The sequence below is a fragment of the Oratosquilla oratoria genome, chromosome 7, assembly GCF_046742065.1.
Source record: "Oratosquilla oratoria isolate Oo_2021 chromosome 7, ASM4674206v1, whole genome shotgun sequence".
Taxonomy (NCBI): Eukaryota; Metazoa; Arthropoda; class Malacostraca; order Stomatopoda; family Squillidae; genus Oratosquilla; species Oratosquilla oratoria.
Genome location: NC_134783.1, coordinates 727501 through 740000, shown reverse-complemented (window position 1 = coordinate 740000; position 12500 = coordinate 727501). Strand labels below are relative to the sequence as shown.

The following is a 12500-nucleotide window of genomic DNA, read 5'->3' as shown; positions in this document are numbered from 1 at the left end:
AAAGCAGATATAGATATAGCAAGAACATCAGGTGGCAAAGTGGGACATTTGGTAACGCGTGATTATAATAACCATACGAATGAAAACAGTATTGTCTATAAAATACCTTGTAAAAATTGCCCATCCTCATATTTTAGTGAAACAGGTCGTTTATTAGAATTTTTTTTTATATGAACACAAAAATTATTTAAGAACCCACAGGCTCTCTAATTCTATAGTAAGACACATATATACACATGACCACCCTCCGAACTGGGACAATACAATTATAATAAATAAAGGTTCAACAAAGAAATTAAGAAAAACAATAGAAGCAGCCTATATTAATACTAATAATAACATCAACCATAGAGATGGTTCTATATGCTTGGCAAGAGCTACAAGTTTATTGATAGTGGATGAAAACAAACGGACAAATGTTCCGAGCACGACGGCCTTTCCCAGGCACCCTGCGAGGTGACATGTATGTGTATAAAATGTCCATGTTATACTTTTGTGTTATGCTTTGTGATCAAGACCCAAAGGGTCGAAACGTTAAGGCAGTAAAATTCTTCCATTATTCCTCGTATATTTTCTCCACCGTCAGTTACATTTGTCATAGTTTAAATCAACATATATGTATATACATATATGTATATATATATATATATATATATATATATATGCACTAAGAACCCACTATTATTTGGATTTAAGAAAAGAAGAAAATAACGGATTTCCGTATATTTCGATCACTTGCTGTGATCCTCTTCACGCGGAATACATAGACAAGAGAACATACACATATCATATACAGATGAGAGAGGTAAAGTTAGGGAACATGGACAAGTCAACTCAAGTGGCATCTATATTGTTGTGCGGGTTATGTGGTAAATCGTCCGCTTTTACAATATGGGGAAATAATTTATCAACTGCCAAGGTGGTTATGTAATCTGGTGACCATTGGCCTTTTGAGATGTTAAAATTCGGGAATTGTTTTATTAAGGAAGATTCAATTATCTTCCTTTTGTAACTACATTTGGATTTGAAAATGGTTTTTGCCTCGTCCCAATTTATTCTGTGATTGTTGTTGGCTACGTGTTGAAATACCGCGGAGTTATGTTGAGCATATTTAACTCCGCGAGTTTGTAAACTCCGGGAGTTTACAAAATACCTTGCTCAGATTGTGATGAAGTGTACTGGGGACAAATGGGCAGAGAATTAAAAACGAGAATTAAAGAACATAAAAACTCAGTTGAATATGCTCAACATAACTCCGCGGTATTTCAACACGTAGCCAACAACAATCACAGAATAAATTGGGACGAGGCAAAAACCATTTTCAAATCCAAATGTAGTTACAAAAGGAAGATAATTTAATCTTCCTTAATAAAACAATTCCCGAATTTTAACATCTCAAAAGGCCAATGGTCACCAGATATTAATATATTATATATATATATATATATATATATATATATATATTAATACTAATAATTACATCAACCATAGAGATGGTTTCATATGCTTGGCAAGAGCTACAAGATAGTGGATGAAAACCAACGGACAAATGTTCCGATAACGACGACCTGTCCCAGGCACCCTGTGAGGTGATATGTTATACTTTTGTGTTATGCTTTGTGATCAAGACCCTAAGGGTCGAAACGTTAAGGCAGTAAAATTCTTCCATTATTCCTCGTATATTTTCTCCTCCTTCAGTTACATTTGTCATAGTTTAAATCAACATATATATATGTATATATATATATATATATATATATATACATAAATATACATATATTCATATACATTGATATATGTACATATATATATACATATACATATATACATATATATATATATACATATATATATAATATATATATATATATATATTTGTACATGTATATATACCTATATATATATACATATATATATGCATATATGTATACACAAATTTTTATATATATGTATATATATACATACATATATATATATATATATATATATATGTATGTATACATATATATACATATACGTACATATATATATATATACATGCAAAAAGATCACAACACCACGTGATCCAAAAGATTGCTGATAACCACAGGGAAAAAACGGAAAAGAAAACTAGATTTCTTTTCCGTTTTTTCCCTGTGGTTATCAGCAATATATATACATATATATATTTACATATATATACATATATATATATATACATATATATATATATATACATATATATATACATATATCCATATATATACATATATACATATATATATATACATATATATACATTTATATATATACATATATATATGCATATATATATATATATACATATGTATATATTCATATGTACATATATATATACATACATATATATACATATATATATATATACATATGTACATATACATACATATATATATATATATATATATATACACATACATACATATATAGATATACATACATATATACATATACATACATATATACATGTATATATACAAATATACATATACATACATGTTTTAATTACCCACTGTCGGAGAAACAAAGCAAAAGAAACAGACGAACTGTATATTTCGACCACTACTGTGGTCCTCTTCAGCAGATGGATACAAGGTAAGATGTACAAGAATATATACAATGAGAGAGGTACAAAGTAGGAACAAGGGGAGGTGGCTCAAGTCACGTGTCCGAGGTGGGGCGGATTCGGTGATGGCAATATTTTATTCACAGCATTATACAATCAGGTGACCATTGCCCTTAAGATGTATTGAAATTTGGCAAGTGTTTAATGAGGAAAGATTCAACTATCTTTCTTCTGAATCTACAATTAGATTTATAAATGATTTCTGGATTGTTCCAATCTATGCGGTGATCCTTTGTTGATGTATGGAGGAAGACCGCGGAGTTGTTTTGTGCATACCTGACAGAGTTTTTGTGTTCTTTTACTCTGGTATTGAGGTCCCTACCAGTTTGACCCCAGTAGACCTCATTACAATCTTTACAAGGTAGTTTATATACTCCTGGGTTATTATTTGTTTTGGGTTTATGATGTATATTTACTACTTTATGAAAATTTTTATTAGGATAGTTGAAGACCAATTTAATTTTATCTTGTGGTAACATGTTAGAAGCTTCGTCCAATAAATGGTTGTATGGGATCTTTATACAAGTATTGTCCCAATTGTGCTGGTTGTTTGTTTGGGAAGAGTTCTTATAGTAGCTGATTTTTGCCTTGCTAAGAGCTTTAGTCAACAACCAAGTTGGATAACCTAATTTGCTCAATTGTAAGTTTATTGTGTCTAATTCTTTATTTAAAAATTGAACGCTACAAATTCTTAATGCTCTTAAATAGAGGCCCGAAGCAACACTTAGTTTAACCTTTTCTGGATGGTAACTAAAAAAATGTAAATAACTACCAGTATGCGTGGGCTTTCTATATACTGTAAAATCCAAAGGTCCATGACTTCTGATCACTAGTATATCCAGAAAGGGAATGCTGTTGTCCTCTTCCCATTCGACTTTAAATTTTATACTAGGTAACAAATTATTAAGTTTGAAGTGAAAGTCATTACATGGTCCCCAACTATCGTCCCAAAACGTAAAAATATCATCAACGTATCTAAACCAGATCATGTCGGGTGGTTTTATGTCCGGTAGCAACACGGTTTCGAAGTATTCCATATAAAGGTTAGATAATACTGGGGAGAGATTAGAGCCCATACTACATCCAAACTTTTGCTTGAAAAAATTATCTTTGAAGGAAAAAACATTAGTTGTGATACATAGTTTGATTAATTTTAAGATTTTAGGAATAGGCAAGGGGAATTGTTCATGGTATGGATGTAGTTTGGTTTCCAAGAAATTTAATACTTCATCTGTATTGACGTTAGTGAAGAGAGAGACTATGTCGAGGCTTAGTAATTTACTATTAGCAGGTATATTGTGTTGCTTGATTTTATTGATGAAATCCTCCGAATGCTTAATATGTGAATTGGAAAAGTACCCACGAACGGCGAAAGTAAGCGAGTGAGCCATTTGGACAATCTGTTTGTGCACGAATTCCTGTTGGAAATTATAGGTCTAAGTGGGATTCCCTCTTTATGAATTTTAGAGAGACCGTAAAAGTTAGGTAACTGAGGGTTAATCACTAGAAAATTATTATTGAAAAACTCATTTCCAACTATCCACCGCGCTTGTTTGTTGAAATCAGTCACTGTGTTTTTAAGTGGGTTTTTGGTCAGCTGTTCATAAGTCTCTCTGTCCTCTAATAGGTCAAATACTTTCGAATTATAATCTGATTCATTAATAATTACTATTTTACCCCCTTTATCTGCCTTAGTGATGATGACATTTTTACGTCTAGAGAGATTTTCTACTGCGGTTTTGTAGCGTTTAGGTAAACCGCATCCTTCACTAAAACAATTCATAATAACTTGTAACAAAACACCTTTTAAGCATAGTAAGTCCTTATCATATTCATTCGAAGCCAAAAACTTGTCAAATCCAACAATATAATCAAGAGCCTGATGTTTATTAGGTTTCATGGCAAAACTGATAGCAAGTCCTAACACTTCCAGTTCAAGTTGTGTAAGGGATAAATTTGAAATATTCACCACATTGTCAGTGAGAGAAAATTTGGACCAAACACTGTTGTTACACAAACTTGTTAATTTCTTGCTAAGAATCACTGAATGTTTATCACTAATATGTGTGGCTTTGCCAATGGCAAATCTAGAGAGAAATTTGTATGTTAGGTCATCAGGACATAATAACTTAAGGGTCCTGGTGGAAGATCTTACTCGGAGGTAAGCAGCGTCACTCTCCAAAGACGCAAGTTTGATACGTTCTTTCAAAAACTCTTTGATGTAACTGGGAAAACTAAATCCCAAATGGTTGTACTTATGGAATCCAAAGGATATGGGACACACTTGTTCTTCTAAACACTTCACTAAAAATTGGCGTTGGTTCTTCTTCTTCTTACTGGAAATTAAAGCAGATTCAAGTAGTCTAAAAGCTGGTATGAGGCCTTCCCTATGTGCAAGGAGGAGGAGCGGAGAGGGTTCCATCGTGGGTGTAAATTTCACAAGACGTAATGTAGTAGCACATTTAGTAAAATGTTTTAATTACCCACTGTTGGAGAAACAAAGCAAAAGAAACAGACGAACTGTATATTTCGAACACTACTGTGGTCCTCTTCAGCAGATAGATACAAGGTAAGATGTACAAGAATACATATATATATATATACATATACATACATATATACATATACATACATATATACATATACATATATATGAGAGAAATACGCTAATGGCAGCGACATCAAACCGATAATTTTTATGACAGTTGCATGCGGGGCTCGAACCCGCTGTACTCGGCTATCCGTAAATTACCTGTACGGCGCCCTAGACCACTACACCACAGAGACTATAAAATCCTTGAAACCTGGAATCGAACTGATTCCCGAGGGAAGGAAGATCACTTATTACGGCGATCCGAATTCCTGTATTACTCAAGGACCAGCCCACCAGTGGTGTGAGGTAAGGACCGGGACGTAATAAGTGATCTTCCTTCCCTCGGGAATCAGTTCGATTCCAGGTTTCAAGGATTTTATAGTCTCTGTGGTGTAGTGGTCTAGGGCGCCGTACAGGTAATTTACGGATAGCCGAGTACAGCGGGTTCGAGCCCCGCATGCAACTGTCATAAAAATTATCGGTTTGATGTCGCTGCCATTAGCGTATTTCTCTCATAGTTACAATGGCGATAAGCGTGAAAGAGGTTCGTCCCGGTCCTTACCCCACACCACTGGTGGGCTGGTCCTTGAGTAATACAGGAATTCGGATCGCCGTAATAAGTGATCTTCCTTCCCTCGGGAATCAGTTCGATTCCAGGTTTCAAGGATTTTATAGTCTCTGTGGTGTAGTGGTCTAGGGCGCCGTACAGGTAATTTACGGATAGCCGAGTACAGCGGGTTCGAGCCCCGCATGCAACTGTCATAAAAATTATCGGTTTGATGTCGCTGGCATTAGCGTATTTTTCTCATAGTTACAATGACGATAAGCGTGAAAGGGGTTCGTCCCGGTCCTTACCCCACACCACTGGTGGGCTGGTCCTTGAGTAATACAGGAATTCGATTCCAGGTTTCAAGGATTTTATAGTCTCTGTGGTGTAGTGGTCTAGGGCGCCGTACAGGTAATTTACGGATAGCCGAGTACAGCGGGTTCGAGCCCCGCATGCAACTGTCATAAAAATTATCGATATATACATACATATATACATATACATATACATATATACATATACGTATACACATATATATATACATATATATACATATTTATGTATATATATATGTATTTATATATATATGTATATATATATATAGGTATATATATATACATATAAATACATATATATATATATATATATATATATATACATGCATATATATACATACGTATATATATTACATATATATATATGTACATATATATATACATATATATATAAATATATATATACATATATATACACATATATATACATACGTACATACATATACATACACAAATACATATACATATATATATATATATACGTATATAAGATATATATCTATATTTACATATATATATATAAATAAATACATATATACATATACATATATATATATGTATATATATACATATATACATATATATACATATATACATATACACATATATACATATATATACATATATATATGCATATATATACATATATATACACATATGCAAATATATACATATACATATATATACATACATATACCAAGGCTTTCTCCCCTTACAAGGGAGGTAGCCAAAAAAGAAAAGGCATAGAATCATTCCCACCCATTCCATCCCTGAAAACACTCCACACCCCTTCACCCTCCCTCTTATCTTAGCACCTCCTGGATGACGGGTCATCCCTGCACCTTGTCCACTGCCCTGGGTTAGAAGCAGTGTCGCAAGACACAGCACATCCACAGCAAGGCCGCTTCATTAAATCGGTGACCCCCCCTCTTCGTCCCCCCATGCATAAAAGGAGAAGACGGGGAGAAATCCCTTCGGGCTGCGTCAAATTTTGCTCACACACACTACCTCACTCCCCATACCCCCGTCCATTCCACCTCATGCATCACAATATCATCCATATACAACCATTCTCCATACACCATTGTCTTCTGTCCTCTCCCGTCCTTCCTCAACCTGACATTCCCCTCTTCCCCAATGCCCCCTTCACCTCATCCATCCACCTTATCCTAGGACGTCCCCTCTTGTTCACTCCCTCCACATCTGCCTTCCATACCCCTTTTACTATTCTTTCTTCACTCATTCTTCCCATGTGTCCAAACCATCCTAATACTCTTTCATCAACCCTATCTCCTAAGTCCCTTTCCACCCCCGTTCTTCTCCTCACCTCCTCATTTCTCACTCTATCTAGCCTAGTAACACCCATCATACTTCTCAGATACCTCATCTCAAACACATTCAAACTCCTTCTCTCTTCCTCTCTTATGCTACATATTTCTGCCCCATACAGTGCTGTTGGCACAATCACTCCTTCATACAGTCTCCTCTTAGCATCCATTCCCAAATGTCTATTCCTCATTACACTTTTCAATCCACCAAGGCATTTACTCGCTTCTCTCAATCTAAATTCTACCTCCACCTTCACTCCACCTTTTCCTGCCACATTTGCAACCAAGTATCTAAAACTATCCACTTTTTCCAGTCGCTCTCCCTTAATTCTTACTTCCAGTCTACTGCCACTTTCACCCCTTGTACATCTCATCACCTTACTTTTACCCACATTTATCTTTAGCTTTCTTCTATCACATAATCTCCCAAACCATAGACGTTTTTACCAGCGCATCAGAATATCAAACGCTATCAAAACTGTTTGATGTTCTTGCTTGGTTTTATCAAACGACTGGGACAGGCGTTTGATAATACGGCAGCGAATATTCTCGGAATAGCAAACACGCACTCTGATTGGCTGGAAGGTATTGCCATTCCTATCACATTCAATAATTACAATTCTGAGGCCCTAAGGATTATGATAATTGTTTTATATGAAAAGAAGATCAAAGTAGTAACTTGTTCCTGGCATTAGAATTCAAAAGAATTGTCCATAAGACTTGAAATAAATGGTTGTGTTGTCTTGTGATACGTCAACACTGTTCAGACATATGTCGAGTGAGGGACGTCCGTGTCAGTTCATGTGGTTGTGACTTCGTCTTCCAGTTATGTAAACTTGGTGTAGTTTATGTTATATTTCCGTATAATACTTGCTGAAAAATAAGAATTAAAGGATTACCTTATTGCTGTATGCTATTGACATCCGTATTAAAGCAAATATATCGGAGAAATTATATTTGTTTTGAAATGCTGCTGAGATAACACGAACATTGCGTACATCATGGACGCTCTACTGCTGTAACTGCTAAGATTTCACTCCAACCATTTATCCCCAAAATTTCCACCAACATGGAGCGAGAACTGTAAGTAATGAATGAAAAGTATTTTGTTATAGTGTAACGGTTTCCATTGCATCTTTTGTATTACTGGACACTGCCTACATCACCTGTAATGGGTAAAAAATAATGAAAACATGCTGCTTCAAGGCTCAGGCAGGACCATCTTACGGTAAGTTTCATTAATATTATTATTATAATTATTATTGTTTTCGTGTATGGATTGTGAAATAAGGTATGAACAATCTAAACATTCCTTGGTGTCCATCTTGAATATACATGTACAGTATTTTCTTTTTGAAATGAGCACCAATACTGTATTTGCAGAAGTGGTTGGAGCCTCTGGTAGTATGGAGGACAGCAGCGACTTATGTACACTTGATGTGGCACTACCAGTACCTGCTGTTGACTGTGGTACGTACTTACAGAAAAATCACATCCACAACATTGAACCTTCGTGGAATGTGAATACGGTAATTCAATGTTTTAAATAGAGCCTTGCCTAGAATTATCTCCTCTTATATTATTACAGTAAATAGTTTCAGCCTGTTCAAGGACCTTAATTTTAGTGTAGGGCTGTACATTGTACATACCATCATAAATACATTATGATAAACGATTTTATGTTATTATATACTTAGTAATTTTATCCTTGACAATGCCCAAAGTACATACATGTTTCAAAGCACATGCAGTTTATATTGTTGGTATTATTTTGAATTCTTTTTTATACATAGCACCAATATCACATTCATAACCAGTATTCATCTTTCCAAATCAATTCCTGTCTCTGCCATGTTACTATACTCACCAGAATATTGGAGAATTTTCTGTACCTTTTTTTTTTTCTTGTTCCTACATAAGTACTTTGTTCCCCTTCAGAGGATGAAGAAGAAGTGGACAACCCAGAACCACGTGAATCACTCACAGAGGAGGGTGTCCGAAAACAGAGTAAGTAAATTAGTGGTATTGGTTGGACACTTATACTGAAATATTACAATACAAAATAATCATGTATGCCAGGGCATACATCAGTACTGTCATTCTTTGGATGAAACTCTATGTAAACAGTCCCACAGATTGTTTCTTCCAAACAGTAAAGCTTGACCATAGGGTAGCCTCTAATTTTTGTATGTTTAGGCCCTTGTGGCATGACTATGTCAGTCTTTAGTATTGTGTTGTGCTTCTAAATATACATGTAGGTCACACATGTATTTTTTCTTCACTGTTTCTTATATCCTGTATAATTTTGCACTTGAAATGATATGACTTCCTTACTATAATGAGTGCCTAATTTTTCAGGGAAGGGAGGGAAGGTGAAAGAACTGTGGAATTATGAGGCTACAGAAGCACTCCTGCAACTTGTCAAGGCAAACTACACGCGCCTAAATGACAAGAAAACTACAAAGGCCGTTGTGTGGAAGGACATCACCAGAGTGTTGCAGGAATTGGTAAGTTATTATGTAGGCCATGTGAGTTCATTTTCTTATTGATATTCGCCATAATAATCTGTTAGTAACCACAATTCATTACAGCTGCAGTATCACATTTAATATATTTTTTTTCCTCCAGGGACTAGCAGGCATCCAACTGCATCACATTGAGGTATTAGTTAAATGAAAAATGTTATGCTGTATGCATGTCTATTATGTAAGCAGTGCACGAAATATGTTCCTGTCTGGATGTTGCCTACCACCAATGATGCTTTTCTGTATGTGGCATATGCTATGTGTCAGGTCCTTATGTTATAATGGGTAGCCTCTCAGTGTTACCTGCCTTTGATATTGGGAAGCTGGTTGCCAACTGCTTGATTCGTACATGATTTTGTACATGCACGTATGAATATTAATAGCTTTTTAAGTGACAGCATGGGTATGGTAACTGGATTCTGTATTATAATTTCAGTGCTTCATCATTACTTCATTCCATTTTCCTACTCAAGGTTAAGGTACCATCGTCATGAAGCATCACACTGTTATTCACAGTGTGATCTGCACTCCAAGACTGTAGTGCCCCTGCTCTATGTCTGTGTTTTGTATGCTATGAACCTAAAAAAATTCTTCACATATTTTTGGTTTAAAAATGGTTAACCAGACCATTACTTTATGTGCTTCCCAATTAATGACCTCTCTCTGTCAAATGTGTGTTTAGGAATCCATATGATGAAAAGATGTATGTATCAATTAATATTGAAAAATATTAATTCCACTTTGACTTTTCCCCAAAATTAGATCCCAGGCGTGGAACTGAGACAAGTTGAGGGCAAGTGGCGCAACCTCAAATCAATATTCCATCATTATGAGGACTACAAGAAGGCAAGTGGGAGGGGAAAGAAGACTGAGCCACGATTTTACAATCTCCTGTCTTCAATTCTGAAGAATCGTCCCCTGTCCCGGCCAGATCTGTGTGTGTTGGAGGGCACAGAAGTGGGTACTAGGAGTGTGGCAGAAATGGAGGTTGACAACCCTGTGGAAGAAGACCCAGCCACACAAGCCTCACCAGTGTTAAACATTCCAGCCACTCCAGGAGCCACTCAAGCCTCACTACTAGACCCTCAGCATGGTGAAGCCTCGCAACGTGCCCCAACTCCTCCTCAAGCATCACCACCAGATCCTCAGCCTGCTCATGCCTCACAAGCCCCACAGCCTGCTCCAGCCACACGTGAGGAGCCACCTGCAGCCCGAGGGAATGTCCCACCCCCACCCCCAAGAAGAACAAGAACAAGAACCAGAAGCTTAAGACCCTCTGCAGACAGAAAGGAACTGTTATTGTGCGTGAAAGATATGAAAACTACACTGAAAACATCTAGTGATAAACAACAAAACAGTATGGCAGAACTAAAAGAACTTTTGTCTTGCATTGCGGTACGTGATAGAGAACGCCTCGAAATGGACATGGAGATAAAGAGGGAGAGGTTGAATATCCTAAGATTAAAAAGAATTGAATTAGAGCGCAGACAAAACAATGAGTGATTTTGTAATAAAATATAATACCAAATAACTACATGGTGACAAATGACTATAACACAATGTTTTGACTCTCTGAACTCCTCTTCAGGTGTGATGTGGCACATATAATTGGATGTACTGGTGCTTGCATTGAAATGGTAGAATGGTAGGTTGGAGAGAATGCAGAGGGCAACGGAGGCAGGAAGGGTGTCAGAACCGGTAACTGAAGTCACCCTTGTGGTCTCTGACTTGTCAGAAAGACTTCAGTTACCGGTTCTGACACCCTTCCTGCCTCCATTGCCCTCTGCATTCCCTCCAACCTACCATATGAACACAAGCAAAAGTACATCCAATTATATGTGCCACGTCACACTTGAAGAGGATTTCAGAGTGAGTCAAAACACTTTTACACAATTTTGGGAGGCACAATCAATAAAAACCATGTACATATATGTGAATTTTGTATATTTTTGTAACATATAAAGAAATGTAAAAAACAATATATTTTGGCTAATTATTGAAACCCTAAACAGTCATATTCCAGGTTGCTTTTACTTTTTCCTGTCACTCACTGTAGCATTGCCACTATTGCCTGCCTTTTTAGCACACCAGCCTGGTCTCGTGGCAGGGCAGACAACAATGAAGAACTGAAATACTCAACAGCGTTATCCACCAGCCCTTCCCTCTCGAGGATGTTAATTTCATCAGGCTGAGTTATTGATATGTTGTGAAGAACACAGCATGCTTTTATTATTTTAGGTATCCGAAGAATATCGGCATCTACATGCTTCAATCGCCGAAACCTACCTTTTAAGAAACCAAAAGCATTTTCAATGGTAACTCTTGCTTTAGAGAGTTTAGTATTGAAGAGAATTTGTGCTTGCGATAAGTTTCCAGAGTTCTTAAATGGTACCATTACATGCTTTTGGACTCCAAAGGCAGAGTCTCCTACAATATGATATTGTGGTGATGGGAAATAATTTAGGTCACCGTTTTGGATTTTCTTATAAAGTGAAGTTGACTTTAGCACTTGGCTGTCATGTGCAGAT

At 36.2% G+C, this 12500-nt stretch overlaps 2 protein-coding genes across 2 annotated transcripts in view; one reads left to right on the top strand and one right to left on the bottom strand.

Annotated features, from left to right (window-relative positions):
- The window catches only part of LOC143026950 (uncharacterized), an 11637-nt gene extending 6571 nt beyond the window's left edge, over positions 1 to 5066 (bottom strand). Inside the window, exon 1 of the mRNA XM_076187740.1 lies at positions 4182 to 5066. Within this exon, the coding sequence (XP_076043855.1) occupies positions 4182 to 5066 (885 nt within the window). The remainder of the gene's footprint in view (positions 1 to 4181) is intronic.
- A 3739-nt stretch (positions 5067 to 8805) lies between these two features.
- On the top strand, positions 8806 to 11834 carry LOC143026949 (uncharacterized). Its single transcript, XM_076187739.1, has 5 exons — positions 8806 to 8917; positions 9368 to 9454; positions 9806 to 9954; positions 10076 to 10108; positions 10735 to 11834. The coding sequence occupies exons 1-5, from the start codon at positions 8806 to 8808 to the stop codon at positions 11473 to 11475; spliced, it is 1122 nt and encodes a 373-aa protein (XP_076043854.1). The 3' UTR covers positions 11476 to 11834.
- The last annotated feature ends 666 nt before the right edge of the window (positions 11835 to 12500 follow it).